The following is a 27,067-nucleotide window of genomic DNA, read 5'->3' as shown; positions in this document are numbered from 1 at the left end:
CGAAAGTGTGAGAGAGATGGAGAAAGAGTGTGAACGATTGTGGAAGGCAGGGAGAAACAGTGTGAGAGAGATGGAGAAAGAGTGAGAACGATTGCGGAAGGCAGGGAGAAACAGAGTGTGAGAGATGGAGAAAGAGTGACAACGTTTGTGGAAGGCAGGGCGAAAGTGTGAGAGATGGAGAAAGAGTGAGAACGATTGTGGAAGGCAGGGAGAAACAGTGTGAGAGAGATGGAGAAAGAGTGAGAACGATTGTGGAAGGCAGGGAGAAACAGTGTGTGAGAGAGATGGAGAAAGAGTGAGAACGATTGTGGAAGGCAGGGAGAAACAGAGTGTGAGAGATGGAGAAAGAGTGACAACGTTTGTGGAAGGCAGGGCGAAAGTGTGAGAGATGGAGAAAGAGTGAGAACGATTGTGGAAGGCAGGGAGAAACAGAGTGTGAGAGATGGAGAAAGAGTGAGAACGATTGTGGAAGGCAGGGAGAAACAGAGTGTGAGAGATGGAGAAAGAGTGAGAACGATAGTGGAAGGCAGGGAGAAACAGAGTGTGAGAGATGGAGAAAGAGTGAGAACGATTGTGGAAGGCAGGGAGAAACAGAGTGTGAGAGAGATGGAGAAAGAGTGAGAACGATTGGGGAAGGCAGGGAGAAACAGTGTGAGAGAGATGGAGAAAGAGTGAGAACGATTGTGGAAGGCAGGGAGAAACAGAGTGTGAGAGAGATGGAGAAAGAGTGAGAACGATTGTGGAAGGCAGGGAGAAACAGAGTGTGAGAGAGATGGAGAAAGAGTGAGAACGATTGTGGAAGGCAGGGAGAAACAGAGTGTGAGAGAGATGGAGAAAGAGTGAGAACGATTGTGGAAGGCAGGGAGATACAGAGTGTGAGAGAGATGGAGAAAGAGTGAGAACGATTGTGGAAGGCAGGGAGAAACGTGAGAGAGATGGAGAAAGAGTGAGAACGATTGTGGAAGGCAGGGAGAAACAGTGTGAGAGATGGAGAAAGAGTGAGAACGATTGTGGAAGGCAGGGAGAAACAGAGTGTGAGAGATGGAGAAAGAGTGAGAACGATAGTGGAAGGCAGGGAGAAACAGAGTGTGAGAGAGATGGAGAAAGAGTGAGAACGATTGGGGAAGGCAGGGAGAAACAGAGTGTGAGAGAGATGGAGAAAGAGTTAGAACGATTGTGGAAGGCAGGGAGAAACAGAGTGTGAGAGAGATGGAGAAAGAGTGAGAACGATTGTGGAAGGCAGGGAGAAACAGAGTGTGAGAGAGATGGAGAAAGAGTGAGAACGATTGTGGAAGGCAGGGAGAAACAGTGTGTGAGAGAGATGGAGAAAGAGTGAGAACGATTGTGGAAGGCAGGGAGATACAGAGTGTGAGAGAGATGGAGAAAGAGTGAGAACGATTGTGGAAGGCAGGGAGAAACGTGAGAGAGATGGAGAAAGAGTGAGAACGATTGTGGAAGGCAGGGAGAAACAGAGTGAGAGATGGAGAAAGAGTGAGAACGATTGTGGAAGGCAGGGAGAAACAGAGTGTGAGAGATGGAGAAAGAGTGAGAACGATAGTGGAAGGCAGGGAGAAACAGAGTGAGAGAGATGGAGAAAGAGTGAGAACGATTGTGGAAGGCAGGGAGAAACAGTGTGAGAGAGATGGAGAAAGAGTGAGAACGATTGTGGAAGGCAGGGAGAAACAGAGTGTGAGAGAGATGGAGAAAGAGTGAGAACGATTGTGGAAGGCAGGGAGAAACAGAGTGTGAGAGAGATGGAGAAAGAGTGAGAACGATTGTGGAAGGCAGGGAGAAGCAGAGTGTGAGAGAGATGGAGAAAGAGTGAGAACGATTGTGGAAGGCAGGGAGATACAGAGTGTGAGAGAGATGGAGAAAGAGTGAGAACGATTGTGGAAGGCAGGGAGAAACGTGAGAGAGATGGAGAAAGAGTGAGAACGATTGTGGAAGGCAGGGAGAAACAGTGTGAGAGATGGAGAAAGAGTGAGAACGATTGTGGAAGGCAGGGAGAAACAGAGTGTGAGAGATGGAGAAAGAGTGAGAACGATAGTGGAAGGCAGGGAGAAACAGAGTGTGAGAGAGATGGAGAAAGAGTGAGAACGATTGGGGAAGGCAGGGAGAAACAGTGTGTGAGAGATGGAGAAAGAGTGAGAACGATTGTGGAAGGCAGGGAGAAACAGTGTGAGAGATGGAGAAAGAGTGAGAACGATTGTGGAAGGCAGGGAGAAACAGAGTGTGAGAGATGGAGAAAGAGTGAGAACGATAGTGGAAGGCAGGGAGAAACAGAGTTGGAGAGAGATGGAGAAAGCGTGACAACGATTGTGGAAGGCAGGGAGAAACAGAGTGTGAGAGAGATGGAGAAAGAGTGAGAATGATTGTGGAAGGCAGGGAGATACAGAGTGTGAGAGAGATGGAGAAAGAGTGAGAACGATTGTGGAAGGCAGGGAGAAACGTGAGAGAGATGGAGAAAGAGTGAGAACGATTGTGGAAGGCAGGGAGAAACAGTGTGAGAGATGGAGAAAGAGTGAGAACGATTGTGGAAGGCAGGGAGAAACAGAGTGTGAGAGATGGAGAAAGAGTGAGAACGATAGTGGAAGGCAGGGAGAAACAGAGTGTGAGAGAGATGGAGAAAGAGTGAGAACGATTGGGGAAGGCAGGGAGAAACAGTGTGTGAGAGATGGAGAAAGAGTGAGAACGATTGTGGAAGGCAGGGAGAAACAGAGTTTGAGAGAGATGGAGAAAGAGTGAGAACGATTGTGGAAGGCAGGGAGAAACAGTGTGTGAGAGAGATGGAGAAAGAGTGAGAACGATTGTGGAAGGCAGGGAGAAACAGAGTGTGAGAGAGATGGAGAAAGAGTGAGAACGATTGTGGAAGGCAGGGAGATACAGAGTGTGAGAGAGATGGAGAAAGAGTGAGAACGATTGTGGAAGGCAGGGAGAAACGTGAGAGAGATGGAGAAAGAGTGAGAACGATTGTGGAAGGCAGGGAGAAACAGTGTGAGAGATGGAGAAAGAGTGAGAACGATTGTGGAAGGCAGGGAGAAACAGAGTGTGAGAGATGGAGAAAGAGTGAGAACGATAGTGGAAGGCAGGGAGAAACAGAGTGTGAGAGAGATGGAGAAAGAGTGAGAACGATTGGGGAAGGCAGGGAGAAACAGAGTGTGAGAGAGATGGAGAAAGAGTTAGAACGATTGTGGAAGGCAGGGAGAAACAGAGTGTGAGAGAGATGGAGAAAGAGTGAGAACGATTGTGGAAGGCAGGGAGAAACAGAGTGTGAGAGAGATGGAGAAAGAGTGAGAACGATTGTGGAAGGCAGGGAGAAACAGAGTGTGAGAGAGATGGAGAAAGAGTGAGAACGATTGTGGAAGGCAGGGAGAAACAGAGTGTGAGAGAGATGGAGAAAGAGTGAGAACGATTGTGGAAGGCAGGGAGATACAGAGTGTGAGAGAGATGGAGAAAGAGTGAGAACGATTGTGGAAGGCAGGGAGAAACGTGAGAGAGATGGAGAAAGAGTGAGAACGATTGTGGAAGGCAGGGAGAAACAGTGTGAGAGATGGAGAAAGAGTGAGAACGATTGTGGAAGGCAGGGAGAAACAGAGTGTGAGAGATGGAGAAAGAGTGAGAACGATAGTGGAAGGCAGGGAGAAACAGAGTGTGAGAGAGATGGAGAAAGAGTGAGAACGATTGGGGAAGGCAGGGAGAAACAGAGTGTGAGAGAGATGGAGAAAGAGTTAGAACGATTGTGGAAGGCAGGGAGAAACAGAGTGTGAGAGAGATGGAGAAAGAGTGAGAACGATTGTGGAAGGCAGGGAGAAACAGAGTGTGAGAGAGATGGAGAAAGAGTGAGAACGATTGTGGAAGGCAGGGAGAAACAGAGTGTGAGAGAGATGGAGAAAGAGTGAGAACGATTGTGGAAGGCAGGGAGAAACAGAGTGTGAGAGATGGAGAAAGAGTGAGAACGATTGTGGAAGGCAGGGAGAAGCAGAGTGTGAGAGAGATGGAGAAAGAGTGAGAACGATTGTGGAAGGCAGGGAGATACAGAGTGTGAGAGAGATGGAGAAAGAGTGAGAACGATTGTGGAAGGCAGGGAGAAACGTGAGAGAGATGGAGAAAGAGTGAGAACGATTGTGGAAGGCAGGGAGAAACAGTGTGAGAGATGGAGAAAGAGTGAGAACGATTGTGGAAGGCAGGGAGAAACAGAGTGTGAGAGATGGAGAAAGAGTGAGAACGATAGTGGAAGGCAGGGAGAAACAGAGTGTGAGAGAGATGGAGAAAGAGTGAGAACGATTGGGGAAGGCAGGGAGAAACAGTGTGTGAGAGATGGAGAAAGAGTGAGAACGATTGTGGAAGGCAGGGAGAAACAGTGTGAGAGATGGAGAAAGAGTGAGAACGATTGTGGAAGGCAGGGAGAAACAGAGTGTGAGAGATGGAGAAAGAGTGAGAACGATAGTGGAAGGCAGGGAGAAACAGAGTTGGAGAGAGATGGAGAAAGCGTGACAACGATTGTGGAAGGCAGGGAGAAACAGAGTGTGAGAGAGATGGAGAAAGAGTGAGAACGATTGTGGAAGGCAGGGAGATACAGAGTGTGAGAGAGATGGAGAAAGAGTGAGAACGATTGTGGAAGGCAGGGAGAAACGTGAGAGAGATGGAGAAAGAGTGAGAACGATTGTGGAAGGCAGGGAGAAACAGTGTGAGAGATGGAGAAAGAGTGAGAACGATTGTGGAAGGCAGGGAGAAACAGAGTGTGAGAGATGGAGAAAGAGTGAGAACGATAGTGGAAGGCAGGGAGAAACAGAGTGTGAGAGAGATGGAGAAAGAGTGAGAACGATTGGGGAAGGCAGGGAGAAACAGTGTGTGAGAGATGGAGAAAGAGTGAGAACGATTGTGGAAGGCAGGGAGAAACAGAGTTTGAGAGAGATGGAGAAAGAGTGAGAACGATTGTGGAAGGCAGGGAGAAACAGTGTGTGAGAGAGATGGAGAAAGAGTGAGAACGATTGTGGAAGGCAGGGAGAAACAGAGTGTGAGAGAGATGGAGAAAGAGTGAGAACGATTGTGGAAGGCAGGGAGATACAGAGTGTGAGAGAGATGGAGAAAGAGTGAGAACGATTGTGGAAGGCAGGGAGAAACGTGAGAGAGATGGAGAAAGAGTGAGAACGATTGTGGAAGGCAGGGAGAAACAGTGTGAGAGATGGAGAAAGAGTGAGAACGATTGTGGAAGGCAGGGAGAAACAGAGTGTGAGAGATGGAGAAAGAGTGAGAACGATAGTGGAAGGCAGGGAGAAACAGAGTGTGAGAGAGATGGAGAAAGAGTGAGAACGATTGGGGAAGGCAGGGAGAAACAGAGTGTGAGAGAGATGGAGAAAGAGTTAGAACGATTGTGGAAGGCAGGGAGAAACAGAGTGTGAGAGAGATGGAGAAAGAGTGAGAACGATTGTGGAAGGCAGGGAGAAACAGAGTGTGAGAGAGATGGAGAAAGAGTGAGAACGATTGTGGAAGGCAGGGAGAAACAGAGTGTGAGAGAGATGGAGAAAGAGTGAGAACGATTGTGGAAGGCAGGGAGAAACAGAGTGTGAGAGAGATGGAGAAAGAGTGAGAACGATTGTGGAAGGCAGGGAGATACAGAGTGTGAGAGAGATGGAGAAAGAGTGAGAACGATTGTGGAAGGCAGGGAGAAACGTGAGAGAGATGGAGAAAGAGTGAGAACGATTGTGGAAGGCAGGGAGAAACAGTGTGAGAGATGGAGAAAGAGTGAGAACGATTGTGGAAGGCAGGGAGAAACAGAGTGTGAGAGATGGAGAAAGAGTGAGAACGATAGTGGAAGGCAGGGAGAAACAGAGTGTGAGAGAGATGGAGAAAGAGTGAGAACGATTGGGGAAGGCAGGGAGAAACAGAGTGTGAGAGAGATGGAGAAAGAGTGAGAACGATTGGGGAAGGCAGGGAGAAACAGTGTGTGAGAGATGGAGAAAGAGTGAGAACGATTGTGGAAGGCAGGGAGAAACAGAGTTTGAGAGAGATGGAGAAAGAGTGAGAACGATTGTGGAAGGCAGGGAGAAACAGTGTGTGAGAGAGATGGAGAAAGAGTGAGAACGATTGTGGAAGGCAGGGAGAAACAGAGTGTGAGAGAGATGGAGAAAGAGTGAGAACGATTGTGGAAGGCAGGGAGATACAGAGTGTGAGAGAGATGGAGAAAGAGTGAGAACGATTGTGGAAGGCAGGGAGAAACGTGAGAGAGATGGAGAAAGAGTGAGAACGATTGTGGAAGGCAGGGAGAAACAGTGTGAGAGATGGAGAAAGAGTGAGAACGATTGTGGAAGGCAGGGAGAAACAGAGTGTGAGAGATGGAGAAAGAGTGAGAACGATAGTGGAAGGCAGGGAGAAACAGAGTGTGAGAGAGATGGAGAAAGAGTGAGAACGATTGGGGAAGGCAGGGAGAAACAGAGTGTGAGAGAGATGGAGAAAGAGTTAGAACGATTGTGGAAGGCAGGGAGAAACAGAGTGTGAGAGAGATGGAGAAAGAGTGAGAACGATTGTGGAAGGCAGGGAGAAACAGAGTGTGAGAGAGATGGAGAAAGAGTGAGAACGATTGTGGAAGGCAGGGAGAAACAGAGTGTGAGAGAGATGGAGAAAGAGTGAGAACGATTGTGGAAGGCAGGGAGAAACAGAGTGTGAGAGAGATGGAGAAAGAGTGAGAACGATTGTGGAAGGCAGGGAGATACAGAGTGTGAGAGAGATGGAGAAAGAGTGAGAACGATTGTGGAAGGCAGGGAGAAACGTGAGAGAGATGGAGAAAGAGTGAGAACGATTGTGGAAGGCAGGGAGAAACAGTGTGAGAGATGGAGAAAGAGTGAGAACGATTGTGGAAGGCAGGGAGAAACAGAGTGTGAGAGATGGAGAAAGAGTGAGAACGATAGTGGAAGGCAGGGAGAAACAGAGTGTGAGAGAGATGGAGAAAGAGTGAGAACGATTGGGGAAGGCAGGGAGAAACAGAGTGTGAGAGAGATGGAGAAAGAGTTAGAACGATTGTGGAAGGCAGGGAGAAACAGAGTGTGAGAGAGATGGAGAAAGAGTGAGAACGATTGTGGAAGGCAGGGAGAAACAGAGTGTGAGAGAGATGGAGAAAGAGTGAGAACGATTGTGGAAGGCAGGGAGAAACAGAGTGTGAGAGAGATGGAGAAAGAGTGAGAACGATTGTGGAAGGCAGGGAGAAACAGAGTGTGAGAGATGGAGAAAGAGTGAGAACGATAGTGGAAGGCAGGGAGAAACAGAGTGTGAGAGAGATGGAGAAAGAGTGAGAACGATTGGGGAAGGCAGGGAGAAACAGAGTGTGAGAGAGATGGAGAAAGAGTTAGAACGATTGTGGAAGGCAGGGAGAAACAGAGTGTGAGAGAGATGGAGAAAGAGTGAGAACGATTGTGGAAGGCAGGGAGAAACAGAGTGTGAGAGAGATGGAGAAAGAGTGAGAACGATTGTGGAAGGCAGGGAGAAACAGAGTGTGAGAGAGATGGAGAAAGAGTGAGAACGATTGTGGAAGGCAGGGAGAAACAGAGTGTGAGAGAGATGGAGAAAGAGTGAGAACGATTGTGGAAGGCAGGGAGATACAGAGTGTGAGAGAGATGGAGAAAGAGTGAGAACGATTGTGGAAGGCAGGGAGAAACGTGAGAGAGATGGAGAAAGAGTGAGAACGATTGTGGAAGGCAGGGAGAAACAGTGTGAGAGATGGAGAAAGAGTGAGAACGATTGTGGAAGGCAGGGAGAAACAGAGTGTGAGAGATGGAGAAAGAGTGAGAACGATAGTGGAAGGCAGGGAGAAACAGAGTGTGAGAGAGATGGAGAAAGAGTGAGAACGATTGGGGAAGGCAGGGAGAAACAGAGTGTGAGAGAGATGGAGAAAGAGTTAGAACGATTGTGGAAGGCAGGGAGAAACAGAGTGTGAGAGAGATGGAGAAAGAGTGAGAACGATTGTGGAAGGCAGGGAGAAACAGAGTGTGAGAGAGATGGAGAAAGAGTGAGAACGATTGTGGAAGGCAGGGAGAAACAGAGTGTGAGAGAGATGGAGAAAGAGTGAGAACGATTGTGGAAGGCAGGGAGAAACAGAGTGTGAGAGATGGAGAAAGAGTGAGAACGATTGTGGAAGGCAGGGAGAAGCAGAGTGTGAGAGAGATGGAGAAAGAGTGAGAACGATTGTGGAAGGCAGGGAGATACAGAGTGTGAGAGAGATGGAGAAAGAGTGAGAACGATTGTGGAAGGCAGGGAGAAACGTGAGAGAGATGGAGAAAGAGTGAGAACGATTGTGGAAGGCAGGGAGAAACAGTGTGAGAGATGGAGAAAGAGTGAGAACGATTGTGGAAGGCAGGGAGAAACAGAGTGTGAGAGATGGAGAAAGAGTGAGAACGATAGTGGAAGGCAGGGAGAAACAGAGTGTGAGAGAGATGGAGAAAGAGTGAGAACGATTGGGGAAGGCAGGGAGAAACAGTGTGTGAGAGATGGAGAAAGAGTGAGAACGATTGTGGAAGGCAGGGAGAAACAGTGTGAGAGATGGAGAAAGAGTGAGAACGATTGTGGAAGGCAGGGAGAAACAGAGTGTGAGAGATGGAGAAAGAGTGAGAACGATAGTGGAAGGCAGGGAGAAACAGAGTTGGAGAGAGATGGAGAAAGCGTGACAACGATTGTGGAAGGCAGGGAGAAACAGAGTGTGAGAGAGATGGAGAAAGAGTGAGAACGATTGTGGAAGGCAGGGAGATACAGAGTGTGAGAGAGATGGAGAAAGAGTGAGAACGATTGTGGAAGGCAGGGAGAAACGTGAGAGAGATGGAGAAAGAGTGAGAACGATTGTGGAAGGCAGGGAGAAACAGTGTGAGAGATGGAGAAAGAGTGAGAACGATTGTGGAAGGCAGGGAGAAACAGAGTGTGAGAGATGGAGAAAGAGTGAGAACGATAGTGGAAGGCAGGGAGAAACAGAGTGTGAGAGAGATGGAGAAAGAGTGAGAACGATTGGGGAAGGCAGGGAGAAACAGTGTGTGAGAGATGGAGAAAGAGTGAGAACGATTGTGGAAGGCAGGGAGAAACAGAGTTTGAGAGAGATGGAGAAAGAGTGAGAACGATTGTGGAAGGCAGGGAGAAACAGTGTGTGAGAGAGATGGAGAAAGAGTGAGAACGATTGTGGAAGGCAGGGAGAAACAGAGTGTGAGAGAGATGGAGAAAGAGTGAGAACGATTGTGGAAGGCAGGGAGATACAGAGTGTGAGAGAGATGGAGAAAGAGTGAGAACGATTGTGGAAGGCAGGGAGAAACGTGAGAGAGATGGAGAAAGAGTGAGAACGATTGTGGAAGGCAGGGAGAAACAGTGTGAGAGATGGAGAAAGAGTGAGAACGATTGTGGAAGGCAGGGAGAAACAGAGTGTGAGAGATGGAGAAAGAGTGAGAACGATAGTGGAAGGCAGGGAGAAACAGAGTGTGAGAGAGATGGAGAAAGAGTGAGAACGATTGGGGAAGGCAGGGAGAAACAGAGTGTGAGAGAGATGGAGAAAGAGTTAGAACGATTGTGGAAGGCAGGGAGAAACAGAGTGTGAGAGAGATGGAGAAAGAGTGAGAACGATTGTGGAAGGCAGGGAGAAACAGAGTGTGAGAGAGATGGAGAAAGAGTGAGAACGATTGTGGAAGGCAGGGAGAAACAGAGTGTGAGAGAGATGGAGAAAGAGTGAGAACGATTGTGGAAGGCAGGGAGAAACAGAGTGTGAGAGAGATGGAGAAAGAGTGAGAACGATTGTGGAAGGCAGGGAGATACAGAGTGTGAGAGAGATGGAGAAAGAGTGAGAACGATTGTGGAAGGCAGGGAGAAACGTGAGAGAGATGGAGAAAGACTGAGAACGATTGTGGAAGGCAGGGAGAAACAGTGTGAGAGATGGAGAAAGAGTGAGAACGATTGTGGAAGGCAGGGAGAAACAGAGTGTGAGAGATGGAGAAAGAGTGAGAACGATAGTGGAAGGCAGGGAGAAACAGAGTGTGAGAGAGATGGAGAAAGAGTGAGAACGATTGGGGAAGGCAGGGAGAAACAGAGTGTGAGAGAGATGGAGAAAGAGTTAGAACGATTGTGGAAGGCAGGGAGAAACAGAGTGTGAGAGAGATGGAGAAAGAGTGAGAACGATTGTGGAAGGCAGGGAGAAACAGAGTGTGAGAGAGATGGAGAAAGAGTGAGAACGATTGTGGAAGGCAGGGAGCAACAGAGTGTGAGAGAGATGGAGAAAGAGTGAGAACGATTGTGGAAGGCAGGGAGAAGCAGAGTGTGAGAGAGATGGAGAAAGAGTGAGAACGATTGTGGAAGGCAGGGAGATACAGAGTGTGAGAGAGATGGAGAAAGAGTGAGAACGATTGTGGAAGGCAGGGAGAAACGTGAGAGAGATGGAGAAAGAGTGAGAACGATTGTGGAAGGCAGGGAGAAACAGTGAGAGAGAGATGGAGAAAGAGTGAGAACGATTGTGGAAGGCAGGGAGAAACAGAGTGTGAGAGATGGAGAAAGAGTGAGAACGATTGTGGAAGGCAGGGAGAGACAGTGTGAGAGAGATGGAGAAAGAGTGACAACGTTTGTGGAAGGCAGGGCGAAAGTGTGAGAGATGGAGAAAGAGTGAGAACGATTGTGGAAGGCAGGGAGAAACGTGAGAGAGATGGAGAAAGAGTGAGAACGATTGTGGAAGGCAGGGAGAAACAGTGTGAGAGATGGAGAAAGAGTGAGAACGATTGTGGAAGGCAGGGAGAAACAGAGTGTGAGAGATGGAGAAAGAGTGAGAACGATAGTGGAAGGCAGGGAGAAACAGAGTGTGAGAGAGATGGAGAAAGAGTGAGAACGATTGGGGAAGGCAGGGAGAAACAGAGTGTGAGAGAGATGGAGAAAGAGTTAGAACGATTGTGGAAGGCAGGGAGAAACAGAGTGTGAGAGAGATGGAGAAAGAGTGAGAACGATTGTGGAAGGCAGGGAGAAACAGAGTGTGAGAGAGATGGAGAAAGAGTGAGAACGATTGTGGAAGGCAGGGAGAAACAGAGTGTGAGAGAGATGGAGAAAGAGTGAGAACGATTGTGGAAGGCAGGGAGAAACAGAGTGTGAGAGAGATGGAGAAAGAGTGAGAACGATTGTGGAAGGCAGGGAGATACAGAGTGTGAGAGAGATGGAGAAAGAGTGAGAACGATTGTGGAAGGCAGGGAGAAACGTGAGAGAGATGGAGAAAGAGTGAGAACGATTGTGGAAGGCAGGGAGAAACAGTGTGAGAGATGGAGAAAGAGTGAGAACGATTGTGGAAGGCAGGGAGAAACAGAGTGTGAGAGATGGAGAAAGAGTGAGAACGATAGTGGAAGGCAGGGAGAAACAGAGTGTGAGAGAGATGGAGAAAGAGTGAGAACGATTGGGGAAGGCAGGGAGAAACAGAGTGTGAGAGAGATGGAGAAAGAGTTAGAACGATTGTGGAAGGCAGGGAGAAACAGAGTGTGAGAGAGATGGAGAAAGAGTGAGAACGATTGTGGAAGGCAGGGAGAAACAGAGTGTGAGAGAGATGGAGAAAGAGTGAGAACGATTGTGGAAGGCAGGGAGAAACAGAGTGTGAGAGAGATGGAGAAAGAGTGAGAACGATTGTGGAAGGCAGGGAGAAACAGAGTGTGAGAGATGGAGAAAGAGTGAGAACGATAGTGGAAGGCAGGGAGAAACAGAGTGTGAGAGAGATGGAGAAAGAGTGAGAACGATTGGGGAAGGCAGGGAGAAACAGAGTGTGAGAGAGATGGAGAAAGAGTTAGAACGATTGTGGAAGGCAGGGAGAAACAGAGTGTGAGAGAGATGGAGAAAGAGTGAGAACGATTGTGGAAGGCAGGGAGAAACAGAGTGTGAGAGAGATGGAGAAAGAGTGAGAACGATTGTGGAAGGCAGGGAGAAACAGAGTGTGAGAGAGATGGAGAAAGAGTGAGAACGATTGTGGAAGGCAGGGAGATACAGAGTGTGAGAGAGATGGAGAAAGAGTGAGAACGATTGTGGAAGGCAGGGAGAAACGTGAGAGAGATGGAGAAAGAGTGAGAACGATTGTGGAAGGCAGGGAGAAACAGTGTGAGAGATGGAGAAAGCGTGAGAACGATTGTGGAAGGCAGGGAGAAACAGAGTGTGAGAGATGGAGAAAGAGTGAGAACGATAGTGGAAGGCAGGGAGAAACAGAGTGAGAGAGATGGAGAAAGAGTGAGAACGATTGTGGAAGGCAGGGAGAAACAGTGTGAGAGAGATGGAGAAAGAGTGAGAACGATTGTGGAAGGCAGGGAGAAACAGAGTGTGAGAGAGATGGAGAAAGAGTGAGAACGATTGTGGAAGGCAGGGAGCAACAGAGTGTGAGAGAGATGGAGAAAGAGTGAGAACGATTGTGGAAGGCAGGGAGAAGCAGAGTGTGAGAGAGATGGAGAAAGAGTGAGAACGATTGTGGAAGGCAGGGAGATACAGAGTGTGAGAGAGATGGAGAAAGAGTGAGAACGATTGTGGAAGGCAGGGAGAAACGTGAGAGAGATGGAGAAAGAGTGAGAACGATTGTGGAAGGCAGGGAGAAACAGTGTGAGAGATGGAGAAAGAGTGAGAACGATTGTGGAAGGCAGGGAGAAACAGAGTGTGAGAGATGGAGAAAGAGTGAGAACGATAGTGGAAGGCAGGGAGAAACAGAGTGTGAGAGAGATGGAGAAAGAGTGAGAACGATTGGGGAAGGCAGGGAGAAACAGTGTGTGAGAGATGGAGAAAGAGTGAGAACGATTGTGGAAGGCAGGGAGAAACAGTGTGAGAGATGGAGAAAGAGTGAGAACGATTGTGGAAGGCAGGGAGAAACAGAGTGTGAGAGATGGAGAAAGAGTGAGAACGATAGTGGAAGGCAGGGAGAAACAGAGTTGGAGAGAGATGGAGAAAGAGTGACAACGATTGTGGAAGGCAGGGAGAAACAGAGTGTGAGAGAGATGGAGAAAGAGTGAGAACGATTGTGGAAGGCAGGGAGATACAGAGTGTGAGAGAGATGGAGAAAGAGTGAGAACGATTGTGGAAGGCAGGGAGAAACGTGAGAGAGATGGAGAAAGAGTGAGAACGATTGTGGAAGGCAGGGAGAAACAGTGTGAGAGATGGAGAAAGAGTGAGAATGATTGTGGAAGGCAGGGAGAAACAGAGTGTGAGAGATGGAGAAAGAGTGAGAACGATAGTGGAAGGCAGGGAGAAACAGAGTGTGAGAGACATGGAGAAAGAGTGAGAACGATTGTGGAAGGCAGGGAGAAACAGAGTGTGAGAGATGGAGAAAGAGTGAGAACGATAGTGGAAGGCAGGGAGAAACAGTGTGTGAGAGATGGAGAAAGAGTGAGAACGATTGTGGAAGGCAGGGAGAAACAGAGTGTGAGAGAGATGGAGAAAGAGTGAGAACGATTGTGGAAGGCAGGGAGAAACAGTGTGTGAGAGATGGAGAAAGAGTGAGAACGATTGTGGAAGGCAGGGAGAAACGTGAGAGAGATGGAGAAAGAGTGAGAACGATTGTGGAAGGCAGGGAGAAACGTGAGAGAGATGGAGAAAGAGTGAGAACGATTGTGGAAGGCAGGGAGAAACAGAGTGTGAGAGAGATGGAGAAAGAGTGAGAACGATAGTGGAAGGCAGGGAGATACATTGTGAGAGAGATGGAGAAAGAGTGAGAACGATTGGGGAAGGCAGGGCGAAACAGTGTGAGAGATGGAGAAAGAGTGAGAACGATTGTGGAAGGCAGGGAGAAACAGAGTGTGAGAGATGGAGAAAGAGTGACAACGTTTGTGGAAGGCAGGGCGAAAGTGTGAGAGATGGAGAAAGAGTGACAACGTTTGTGGAAGGCAGGGCGAAAGTGTGAGAGATGGAGAAAGAGTGAGAACGATTGTGGAAGGCAGGGAGAAACAGAGTGTGAGAGATGGAGAAAGAGTGAGAACGATTGTGGAAGGCAGGGAGAAACAGAGTGTGAGAGAGATGGAGAAAGAGTGAGAACGATTGTGGAAGGCAGGGAGAAACGTGAGAGAGATGGAGAAAGAGTGAGAACGATTGTGGAAGGCAGGGAGAAACAGTGTGAGAGAGATGGAGAAAGAGTGAGAACGATTGTGGAAGGCAGGGAGAAACGTGAGAGAGATGGAGAAAGAGTGAGAACGATTGTGGAAGGCAGGGAGATACATTGTGAGAGAGATGGAGAAAGAGTGAGAACGATTGTGGAAGGCAGGGAGAAACAGAGTGTGAGAGATGGAGAAAGAGTGAGAACGATTGTGGAAGGCAGGGAGATACATTGTGAGAGAGATGGAGAAAGAGTGAGAACGATTGTGGAAGGCAGGGAGAAACAGAGTGTGAGAGAGATGGAGAAAGAGTGAGAACGATAGTGGAAGGCAGGGAGATACATTGTGAGAGAGATGGAGGAAGAGTGAGAACGATTGGGGAAGGCAGGGAGAAACAGAGTGTGAGAGATGGAGAAAGAGTGACAACGTTTGTGGAAGGCAGGGCGAAAGTGTGAGAGATGGAGAAAGAGTGACAACGTTTGTGGAAGGCAGGGTGAAAGTGTGAGAGATGGAGAAAGAGTGAGAACGATTGTGGAAGGCAGGGAGAAACAGAGTGTGAGAGAGATGGAGAAAGAGTGAGAACGATTGTGGAAGGCAGGGAGAAACGTGAGAGAGATGGAGAAAGAGTGAGAACGATTGTGGAAGGCAGGGAGAAACAGTGTGAGAGAGATGGAGAAAGAGTGAGAACGATTGTGGAAGGCAGGGAGAAACGTGAGAGAGATGGAGAAAGAGTGAGAACGATTGTGGAAGGCAGGGAGATACATTGTGAGAGAGATGGAGGAAGAGTGAGAACGATTGTGGAAGGCAGGGAGAAACAGTGTGAGAGAGATGGAGAAAGAGTGAGAACGATTGTGGAAGGCAGGGAGAAACAGTGTGAGAGAGATGGAGAAAGAGTGAGAACGATTGTGGAAGGCAGGGAGAAACGTGAGAGAGATGGAGAAAGAGTGAGAACGATTGTGGAAGGCAGGGAGAAACAGTGTGAGAGAGACGGAGGGTGGTTGGTGCGTGGAATGCCCTGCCTGAGTCGGTGGTGGAGGCAGATACACTGGTGAAGTTTAAGAGACTACTAGACAGGTATAGGGAGGCATTTAAGGTGGGGGGTTATATGGCAGGCGGGGTTTGAGGGTCGGAACAACATTGTGGCCGAAGGGTCTGTTCTGTGCTGTATTGTTCTGCATTCTATCTGTTTCCCAGGGTTAAATGTCTAACACCAGAGGGGCTTGTTTTGAAGGTGAGGGGGAGTCGATTCAAAGGGGGATGTGAGGGGTGAGTTTTTTACTCAGGGAGTGGTGGGGGCCAGGTATGGTGGTAGAGGCAAATGCATTAGAGGCTTTTAAGGGATGTTGGGATAGGCACGAGGTCGTGAGGGAGATGGACGGATGTGGACGTGCTGCAGGGAGGTGGGCTTGGGTATTTTTGATTTGCTTTTCAGCTGGTTCAGCACAGCATTGCGGGCCGAACGGCCTCTTTCTGTGCTGCACTGTTCGACGTTCCATTCATTGAGGACACCCCGCCCCTACCCTTCTAAACTCCACCAGGCAGAGACGCCCAGAGACATGAAACACGCCTTGCACGTCAGCCCCTTTCAGACAAACAGGTTTATTGATTTTCATAAAATCTACCCTTTGCTTACAAGGTCAGACAGTTCACAGCGATACGGAGCCAAGGCGGGGGGGCCTCTGGACCCTCCGTCGGGTCAATCCCGGACATGCTTCACTCTTCCTTGGCGCCTCCCTCCTCCTCTCCTTGGCCCGTCCCGCCTCCGGCCGCCGCTCCTTCATCGGCCCCCTCCCCCGCCGCTTCCCCTCGGCCTGTCGTGTCTGCTGTCTCCCCTTCCGCTGCCTCGCCTTTTGCCGCCCCCGCCTCGACTCCCTCCGGTGCTGAAGCCTCGAGGTCACTGGTCCGTCCTTTTGTCTCTGTGGGGGGAGAGAGAGAGAGAGAACGTGAGGTATGCAGACTCCAAGCGGGCTTCCCGGCTCTCACCCCAGCTGGAGCATCGAACGGGACAGCGCAGGAAGAGGCCGTTCGGCCCCACAGTGTTGTGCCGACACAGCTAAGAAACAAATCGAAGAACACCCAACCCCTCTGACCAACACCATGTCCACATCCATGTGCCTATCCAAACATCTCTTAAAAGCCTCGAATGCATTGGCCCCCACCACCACACCAGGCCTCCGTCACTCGCTGAATAAAAAACGCAGCCCTCACCGTCCCCCGTGAACCTACCACCCCCCCCCACCTTCAGTGCTTGCCCTCTGGTGTTAGACGTTTCTACCCTGGGAAAGATACTCCCCGTCCACTCTGTCTACGCCCCTCAAAATCTCATAAACCTCCATCAGGTCTACCCCCTGCCTCCGATAATCCAGAGAAAACAACCCAAGTTTGTTCAGCCTCCTGTGATAGCACAGCCTCTCTAAACCAGGCAGCATCCTGGTGAACCTCTTCTGCCCCCTCCCCAAAGCCTCAACGTCCTTCCTCTAGAGGGGCGACTTGATTTCTACACAATACTCCAGATGTGGCCTAACCAGAGTTTTATAAAGTTGCAATATAACCTCCTGACTTTTGAACTCAATGTTCAGTGACTGATTACTCCTCTAATTCTTCCTGCTTGGGGGTGGGGGGCACAGTGGACTGCGAGGAAGGCCGTCAAAGCTGGAGAAAAAAGAATGGAGTGGAATTCAATGCAGGATACCACCCACCCTGCTCATGGACTGTCTGTCCCACTCCCATCGGGGAGGAGGCTACGTAGCATCCACACCAGGAACCACCAGACTCAAAAACAGTGACTTTCCCCAAGCAGTGAGGCTGATCAACACCTCCACCCACTGACCCACCCCTCCACACCCCCAATCACTCACTGACCCACCCCTCCACACCCCCAACCACCCACTGACCCACCCCTCCACACCCCCAATCACCCACTGACCCACCCCTCCACACCCCCAATCACCCACTGACCCACCCCTCCACACCCCCAATCACCCACTGACCCTCCCCTCCACACACCGAAACAAAAAACTGACCCACCCCTCCACACCCCCAATCACCCAATGATCCACCCCTTCACACCCCCAATCACCCACTGACCCGCCCCTCCACACCCCCAATCACCCACTGACCCACCCCTCCACACCCCCAATCACCCACTGACCCAGCCCTCCACCCCCCCAATCACCCACTGACCCAGCCCTCCACCCCTCAACCACCGACTGACCCACCACTCCACACCCCCAATCACCCACTGACCCACCCCTCCACACCCCCAATCACCCACTGACCCAGCCCTCCACCCCTCAACCACCGACTGACCCACCACTCCACACCCCCAATCACCCACTGACCCTCCCCTCCACACACCGAAACAAAAAACTGACCCACCCCTCCACACCCCCAATCACCCAATGATCCACCCCTTCACACCCCCAATCACCCACTGACCCGCCCCTCCACACCCCCAATCACCCACTGACCCACCCCTCCACACCCCCAATCACCCACTGACCCACCACTCCACACCCCCAATCGCCCACAGACCCACCCCTCCACAACCCCAATCGCCCACAGACCCACCCCTCCACACCCCCAATCACCCACTGACCCAGCCCTCCACCCCCCCAATCACCCACTGACCCAGCCCTCCACCCCTCAACCACCGACTGACCCACCACTCCACACCCCCAATCACCCACTGACCCACCCCTCCACACCCCCAATCACCCACTGACCCAGCCCTCCACCCCTCAACCACCGACTGACCCACCACTCCACACCCCCAATCACCCACTGACCCTCCCCTCCACACACCGAAACAAAAAACTGACCCACCCCTCCACACCCCCAATCACCCAATGATCCACCCCTTCACACCCCCAATCACCCACTGACCCGCCCCTCCACACCTCCAATCACCCACTGACCCACCCCTCCACACCCCCAATCACCCACTGACCCACCACTCCACACCCCCAATCGCCCACAGACCCACCCCTCCACAACCCCAATCGCCCACAGACCCACCCCTCCACACCCCCAATCACCCACTGACCCAGCCCTCCACCCCCCCAATCACCCACTGACACAGCCCTCCACCCCTCAACCACCGACTGACCCACCACTCCACACCCCCAATCACCCACTGACCCACCCCTCCACACCCCCAATCACCCACTGACCCAGCCCTCCACCCCTCAACCACCGACTGACCCACCACTCCACACCCCCAATCACCCACTGACCCTCCCCTCCACACACCGAAACAAAAAACTGACCCACCCCTCCACACCCCCAATCACCCAATGATCCACCCCTTCACACCCCCAATCACCCACTGACCCGCCCCTCCACACCCCCAATCACCCACTGACCCACCCCTCCACACCCCCAATCACCCACTGACCCACCACTCCACACCCCCAATCGCCCACAGACCCACCCCTCCACACCCCCAATCGCCCACAGACCCACCCCTCCACAACCCCACTCACCCACTGACCCACCACTCCACACCCCCAACCACCCACTGACCCACCCCTCCACACCCCCAATCACCCACTGACCCAGCCCTCCACCCCTCAACCACCGACTGACCCACCACTCCACACCCCCAATCACCCACTGACCCACCCCTCCACACCCCCAATCACCCACTGACCCAGCCCTCCACCCCTCAACCACCGACTGACCCACCACTCCACACCCCCAATCACCCACTGACCCTCCCCTCCACACACCGAAACAAAAAACTGACCCACCCCTCCACACCCCCAATCACCCAATGATCCACCCCTTCACACCCCCAATCACCCACTGACCCACCCCTCCACACCCCCAATCACCCACTGACCCACCCCTCCACACCCCCAATCACCCACTGACCCACCCCTCCACACCCCCAATCACCCACTGACCCTCCCCTCCACACACCGAAACAAAAAACTGACCCACCCCTCCACACCCCCAATCACCCAATGATCCACCCCTTCACACCCCCAATCACCCACTGACCCTCCCCTCCACACACCGAAACAAAAAACTGACCCACCCCTCCACACCCCCAATCACCCAATGATCCACCCCTTCACACCCCCAATCACCCACTGACCCGCCCCTCCACACCCCCAATCACCCACTGACCCACCCCTCCACACCCCCAATCACCCACTGACCCAGCCCTCCACCCCCCCAATCACCCACTGACCCAGCCCTCCACCCCTCAACCACCGACTGACCCACCACTCCACACCCCCAATCACCCACTGACCCACCCCTCCACACCCCCAATCACCCACTGACCCAGCCCTCCACCCCTCAACCACCGACTGACCCACCACTCCACACCCCCAATCACCCACTGACCCTCCCCTCCACACACCGAAACAAAAAACTGACCCACCCCTCCACACCCCCAATCACCCAATGATCCACCCCTTCACACCCCCAATCACCCACTGACCCGCCCCTCCACACCCCCAATCACCCACTGACCCACCCCTCCACACCCCCAATCACCCACTGACCCACCACTCCACACCCCCAATCGCCCACAGACCCACCCCTCCACAACCCCAATCGCCCACAGACCCACCCCTCCACACCCCCAATCACCCACTGACCCAGCCCTCCACCCCCCCAATCACCCACTGACCCAGCCCTCCACCCCTCAACCACCGACTGACCCACCACTCCACACCCCCAATCACCCACTGACCCACCCCTCCACACCCCCAATCACCCACTGACCCAGCCCTCCACCCCTCAACCACCGACTGACCCACCACTCCACACCCCCAATCACCCACTGACCCTCCCCTCCACACACCGAAACAAAAAACTGACCCACCCCTCCACACCCCCAATCACCCAATGATCCACCCCTTCACACCCCCAATCACCCACTGACCCGCCCCTCCACACCCCCAATCACCCACTGACCCACCCCTCCACACCCCCAATCACCCACTGACCCACCACTCCACACCCCCAATCGCCCACAGACCCACCCCTCCACAACCCCAATCGCCCACAGACCCACCCCTCCACACCCCCAATCACCCACTGACCCACCACTCCACACCCCCAATCACCCACTGACCCACCCCTCCACACCCCCAATCACCCACTGACCCAGCCCTCCACCCCTCAACCACCGACTGACCCACCACTCCACACCCCCAATCACCCACTGATCCACCCCTTCACACCCCCAATCACCCACTGACCCGCCCCTCCACACCCCCAATCACCCACTGACCCACCCCTCCACACCCCCAATCACCCACTGACCCACCACTCCACACCCCCAATCGCCCACAGACCCACCCCTCCACACCCCCAATCGCCCACAGACCCACCCCTCCACAACCCCACTCACCCACTGACCCACCACTCCACACCCCCAACCACCCACTGACCCACCACTCCACACCCCCAATCACCCACTGACCCAGCCCTCCACCCCTCAACCACCGACTGACCCACCACTCCACACCCCCAATCACCCACTGACCCACCCCTCCACACCCCCAATCACCCACTGACCCAGCCCTCCACCCCTCAACCACCGACTGACCCACCACTCCACACCCCCAATCACCCACTGATCCACCCCTTCACACCCCCAATCACCCACTGACCCGCCCCTCCACACCCCCAATCACCCACTGACCCACCCCTCCACACCCCCAATCACCCACTGACCCACCACTCCACACCCCCAATCGCCCAGAGACCCACCCCTCCACACCCCCAATCGCCCACATACCCACCCCTCCACAACCCCACTCACCCACTGACCCACCACTCCACACCCCCAACCACCCACTGACCCACCCCTCCACACCCCCAATCACCCACTGACCCACCCCTCCACACCCCCAATCACCCACTGACCCACCCCTCCACACCCCCAATCACCCACTGACCCACCTCTCCACACTCCCAACCACCACTACTTTCTCATTTCCTGTCAGAGTCACCTTGTGTACAGACACTCCTGTGCCCAGCGTCACTTTACGGACACACGATCAATCTGTGTGTAGAAGCTATCTTATGTGTTTTTTAAATTGTGTTCCTCATCGCAGTGTTTTCATTGTTTTTTTTTGGCTGCATTGGATCTGGAGTAACAATGATCTCGTTCTCCTTTACACTTGTGTACTGGAAATGGTGTTAAACAAACTTCTATCTTGAGTAATTCTGAGGTGTTGCTCTTTGGGAGGACGAACCAGGGGGAGATTTACACAAAAAGCTGAAGAATACTTGAGTTCCAGGATGGTAGGGTCATAAAGAGAGCATTGGCCTTCATAAATCAACGCAGCAGGCCAGGCAGCATCTACAGAAAGAAGCACTGCCGACGGGTCTCGGCCCGAAACGTCGACAGTTCTTCTCCCTACAGATACTGCCTGGCCTGCTGTGTTCCACCAGCATTTTGTGTGTGTGTTGCCTGAATTTCCAGCATCTGCAGCTTCTTCCCCTCTGCCATCAGGGAGGAAGTATAGGAGCCTGAAGGCACACACTCAGCAATTCAGGAACAGCTTCTTCCCCTCTGCCATCAGGGAGGAGGTACAGGAGCCTGAAGACACACACTCAACGATTCAGGAACAGCTTCTTCCACTCTGCCATCACGATTCAGGAACAGCTTCTTCCACTCTGCCATCAGGGAGGAGGTACAGGAGCCTGAAGACACACACTCAGCAATTCAGGAACAGCTTCTTCCCCTCTGCCATCAGGGAGGAGGTACAGGAGCCTGAAGACACACACTCAACGATTCAGGAACAGCTTCTTCCCCTCTGCCATCAGGGAGGAGGTACAGGAGCCTGAAGACACACACTCAGCGATTCAGGAACAGCTTCTTCCCCTCTGCCATCAGGGAGGAGGTACAGGAGCCTGAAGACACACACTCAACGATTCAGGAACAGCTTCTTCCCCTCTGCCATCAGGGAGGAGGTACAGGAGCCTGAAGACACACACTCAACGATTCAGGAACAGCTTCTTCCCCTCTGCCATCAGGGAGGAGGTACAGGAGCCTGAAGACACACACTCAGCGATTCAGGAACAGCTTCTTCCCCTCTGCCATGAGGGAGGAGGTACAGGAGCCTGAAGACACACACTCAACGATTCAGGAACAGCTTCTTCCCCTCTGCCATCAGGGAGGAGGTACAGGAGCCTGAAGACACACACTCAGCGATTCAGGAACAGCTTCTTCCCCTCTGCCATCAGGGAGGAGGTACAGGAGCCTGAAGACACACACTCAGCGATTCAGGAACAGCTTCTTCCCCTCTGCCATCAGGGAGGAGGTACAGGAGCCTGAAGACACACACTCAACGATTCAGGAACAGCTTCTTCCCCTCTGCCATCAAATTTCTGAACAATGAACCCATGCATGCAACCTCACTATCTTTTTATTTCTATTTTTGCACCCCTTATTTAACTATTTTATACGTTTATGTTTGTGTATATATACTGTATCTGTCTATTATCATGTATTACATTGAACTGCTGCTACTAAGTTAACAAATTTCATGACATATGCTGGTGATATTAAACCTGATTCTGATTCTACACACACAGACACACTCACTCACTCACTCTCACACACACACAGACATACACACACACACTCACACATACACACTCACTCTCACACACACACACACACACACAGCCACACACACACACTTCCTACTTTATAATTGATCCAAGGGAAGTTGTATCTTCATCAATCAACACCTCGAGCATTTACCGGGAAGTAACGCCTGATTTTACACTTGATGGAGAAACTCCACCTTTATATCTGCCTGGAGTATTTTAGAGAACTGCTCTGTTCTGCTGCTGTAACATCCTCTGCTCTCGGCAGGTTTACAAACTCGCTCTCCGCTCCACATGGAGAAGTACAGTACCGTGCAAAACTCTTCTATGTGTCTCAGTCTTGGTCTTACGTGTGCCTATCAGTTCTGTGCATCGCGTTCAACTTCACATTTAATCGCCAAACGCCGGAGGAACTCAGCGTCTACCAACAGTCGAGGTTTTGGGCCGAGACCCTTCCTCAGGACTGGAAAGGGAGGGGGAAAGATGCCAGAATAAAGAGTTGGGAGGAGGGGGAGGAGGAGAGCTGGAAGATGGCTGGAGAGGAAGGCATCTGAGATGAGAGGAGAGTGGACAGTAGGAGAAAGGGATACAGGGGCGCAGGGGGAGGTGATAGGCCGGTGAGAAGAGGTAAGAGGCCAGAGTGAAGAATAGAAGAAGAGGGGAGGGGGAGGGAATTTGTTTTTAAACCGGAAGGAGAAATCGATATTCATGCCATCAAGTTCGAGGCCGCCCAGACAGACTGTCCCCTTGGCACAGGAGGCGGCCACGGACCGACGCGTCGGAACGGGAATGGGAATCAAAATTTAAAAGTCCAGCCATCGGCAAGTTCCGGCTTTGGCAGATGGTGCGGAGGAGCTCTGAATGGGGGTGAAGGTGGAGGTGAACGGGCACTTGAGCCACTCGCAAGGAGGGAGATGAGTGGGCGAGGGAACCATCCCTGCGGAAAGCTGAGGCAGGGGAGGTAGAGATGTGTTTGGCGGTGGGATCCCCCGGGAGGTGGCAGAAGACTGCGGAGGATGAACGATGAGTTGGGCACGGAGACGCATGGGGTGGTAGATGAGGGCAAGAGGGACTCTATCACTGTTAAACGAAGCTGGGGTGAGCACGGATGCCCGGGAAAGCGCACAGCAGTTCCTCGTCTCGCTCTGGGTGAGCCGCAGATGAAGGCAGTCCACCTCGCCTTCCAGGGAGCAAGCACTGGAGAGCAGCACCAACAGGGATGGGGGGGGGGGAGCAGGAATGCAGCACGCACCCCACACACAAACACACTGCTCTCCACCACATCAAATCCGGCCCCTTCTCCCCTGCTCGGCTGTAACAGGCAAGGCCGCGGCATGGGGAACTGGTCTGTGCAAGAACCGAGGCCACACAGCTCCCTCGTCGTCGGTCAATGCAGCACTTTATATCACCAATGTCAAACTGGGTCAAGAAAAAACTGTTTGAGACAAACATCTGCACCGTCTGATCGTCCTGGAGAGGCAACTGTGACTGAACGGGCCGCCATCTTACCAAATGGCGCCCCAAGATTCACTTCCACGCAGGCATTTCCACAGAAAATAAAGAAATCTGCTAAACCGTCCTCAAACAAAGATTGACAAAAGTACAATGCGCAAAAGGGGACAAACCTGGCAAATAACTCCCAGAGAGGTGTGGAGGTGTGGAATGCTCTGCCTCAGAAGACGGTGGAGGCCAATTTTCTGGATGCTTTCAAGAAGGAGCTATATAGGTATCTTATGGATAGGGGAATCAAGGGATATGGGGACAAGGCAGGAACCGGGTATTGATAGTAGATGATCAGCCATGATCTCAAAATGGCAGTGCAGGCTCGAAGAGCCGAATGGTCTACTTCTGCACCTATTGTCTATAATTAAATAATATTGAGAACCTGGGCTGTGAAGCTCTGAAAGTGAGCCTGGAGGTGGTGGAATTGGCTCAGTGTTGAGGTGAGAGAAGTTCCTCGGGGTGGTCCAGGAGCCTGATGGTCGAAGGGGGATAAGTGTCCCTGAACTTGGCAGGTTTCTGTCACGGCTTCCAAAATGCTGCCAGGGTTGACAGCGGCCAACACCTGCCTTCTCTTCCTCTCCATCGAGGTCCAACTCACCGGCCACGCCAGTCCACACACGCCTGTGACGGGGAGCAGGCCGAAGACACAGGTCCTCCCCAGAGGAGATTAGTCTTAGGGTCACCAGAGACAGGGGCAGAAAGGGGCCTTTCAGCCCATCAAGTCTGCTAGCCTTTCCATCATGGCTGATTTATTACCGCTCAACCCCATTCCCCGTAACCTTTGAAGCTCCAACTAATCAAGAACCTATCAACCTTCACCTTAAGAGGATGTCCATGTAGAACAGAGATATGGAGGAATTTCTGCAGCTGGAGAGTGGATTAATGTGTGGAATTTATTGCCTCCAAAGCCATCAATAGCAATAAATTCCACACATTAATCCACTCTCCAGCTGCAGAAATTCCTCCATATCTCTGTTCTACATGGACATCCTCTATTCTGAGTTGTACCCGCTAGTCCTAGACTCTCCCACTGCAGCAAACATCCTCTCCACATCCACTCTATCTGTGTCCTCTGGTCCTAGACTCCCCCACTATAGGAAACATCCTCTACACATCCACTCTATCTGTGCCCTCTGGTCTGAGACTCCCCCACTATAGGAAACATCCTCTCCACATCCACTCTAACTGTGTCCTCTGGTCCTAGACTCCCCCACTATAGGGAACATCCTCTCCACATCCACTCTATCTGTGTCCTCTGGTCCTAGACTCTCCCACTGTAGCAAACATCCTCTCCACATCCACTCTATCTGTCCCCTCTGGTCCTAGACTCCCCACTATAGGAAACATCCTCTCCACATCCACTCTATCTGTGTCCTCTGGTCCTAGACTCCACCACTATAGGAAACATCCTCTCCACATCCACTCTATCTGTGTCCTCTGGTCCTAGACTCCCCCACTGTAGGAAACATCCTCTCCACATCGACTCTATCTGTGTCCTCTGGTCCTGGACTCCCCCACTATAGGAAACATCCTCTCCACATCCACTCTATCTGTGCCCTCTGGTCCCAGACCCCCACTATAGGAAACATCCTCTCCACATCCACTCTATCTGTGTCCTCTGGTCCTGGACTCCCCCACTATAGGAAACATCCTCTCCACATCCACTCTACCTGTGTCCTCTGGTCCTAGACTCCCCCAGTATAGGAAACATCCTCTCCACATCCACTCTACCTGTGTCCTCTGGTCCTAGACTCCCCCACTATAGGAAACATCCTCTCCACATCCACTCTATCTGTGTCCTCTGGTTCTAGACTCCCTCACTATAGGAAACGTCCTTTCCACATCCACTCTATCTGTGTCCTCTGGTCCTAGACTCCCCCACTATAGGAAACATCCTCTCCACATCCACTCTATCTGTGTCCTCTGGTCCTAGACTCCCCCACTATAGGAAACATCCTCTCCACACCCAGTCTATCTGTGTCCTCTGGTCCTAGACTCCCACACTATAGGAAACATCCTCTCCACATCCACTCTATCTGTGTCCTCTGGTCCTAGACTCCCCCACTATAGGAAACATCCTCTCCACATCCACTCTATCTGTGTCCTCTGGTCCTAGACTCCCTCACTATAGGAAACGTCCTCTCCACATCCACTCTATCTGTGTCCTCTGGTCCTAGACTCCCCCACTATAGGAAACATCCTCTCCACATCCACTCTATCTGTGTCCTCTGGTCCTAGACTCCCCCACTATAGGAAACATCCTCTCCACGTCCACTCTATCTGTGTCCTCTGGTCCTAGACTCCCCCACTATAGGAAACATCCTCTCCACATCCACTCTATCTGTGTCCTCTGGTCCTAGACTCCCCCACTACAGGAAACATCATCTCCACATCCACTCTATCTGGGAGAAGAAGTTTTTCCTTAACTCTGTCCTAAATGACCTACCCCTTATTCTCAAACCATGCCCTCTGATACTGGACTCTCCCAGCATCTGGAACATATTTCCTGCCTCTATCTTGTCCAATCCCTTAATAATCTTATATGTTGCAATCAGATCCCCTCTCAATCTCCTTAATTCCAGCGTGTACAAGCCCAGTCTCTCTAACCTCTCTGCGTAAGACAGTCCAGACATCCCAGGAATTAACCTCGTGAATCTACGCTGTACTTCCTCTACAGCCAGGATGTCCTTCCTTAACCCTGGAGACCAAAACTGTACACAATACTCCAGGTGTGGTCTCACCAGGGCTCTGTACAAATGCAAGAGGATTTCCTTGCTCTTGTACTCAATTCCCTTTGTAATAAAGGCCAACATTCCATTAGCCTTCTTCACTGCCTGCTGCACTTGCTCATTCACCTTCAGTGACCGATGAACAAGGACTCCTAGATCTCTTTGTATTTCTCCCTTACTTAACTCTACACCGTTCAGATAATAATC

At 51.7% G+C, this 27,067-nt stretch overlaps 1 protein-coding gene across 7 annotated transcripts in view; it reads right to left on the bottom strand.

Moving 5' to 3' along the window:
* Nucleotides 1-15,631: 15,631 nt before the first annotated feature.
* LOC132390004 (chondroitin proteoglycan-2-like) overlaps nt 15,632-27,067 on the bottom strand; it is a 39,630-nt gene continuing 28,194 nt past the window's right edge. For all 7 annotated transcript variants that reach the window (XM_059962577.1, XM_059962581.1, XM_059962578.1 and 4 more), the window contains one exon: nt 15,632-15,961. In XM_059962577.1, the coding sequence (XP_059818560.1) occupies nt 15,759-15,961 (203 nt within the window). In that variant the 3' untranslated portion in view covers nt 15,632-15,758. The remainder of the gene's footprint in view (nt 15,962-27,067) is intronic.

Source organism: Hypanus sabinus, unplaced genomic scaffold, assembly GCF_030144855.1.
Source record: "Hypanus sabinus isolate sHypSab1 unplaced genomic scaffold, sHypSab1.hap1 scaffold_735, whole genome shotgun sequence".
Classification (NCBI taxonomy): domain Eukaryota; kingdom Metazoa; phylum Chordata; class Chondrichthyes; order Myliobatiformes; family Dasyatidae; genus Hypanus; species Hypanus sabinus.
Note: the sequence above shows the minus strand (reverse complement) of the source record. Positions and strands in the feature narration are given on the sequence as shown.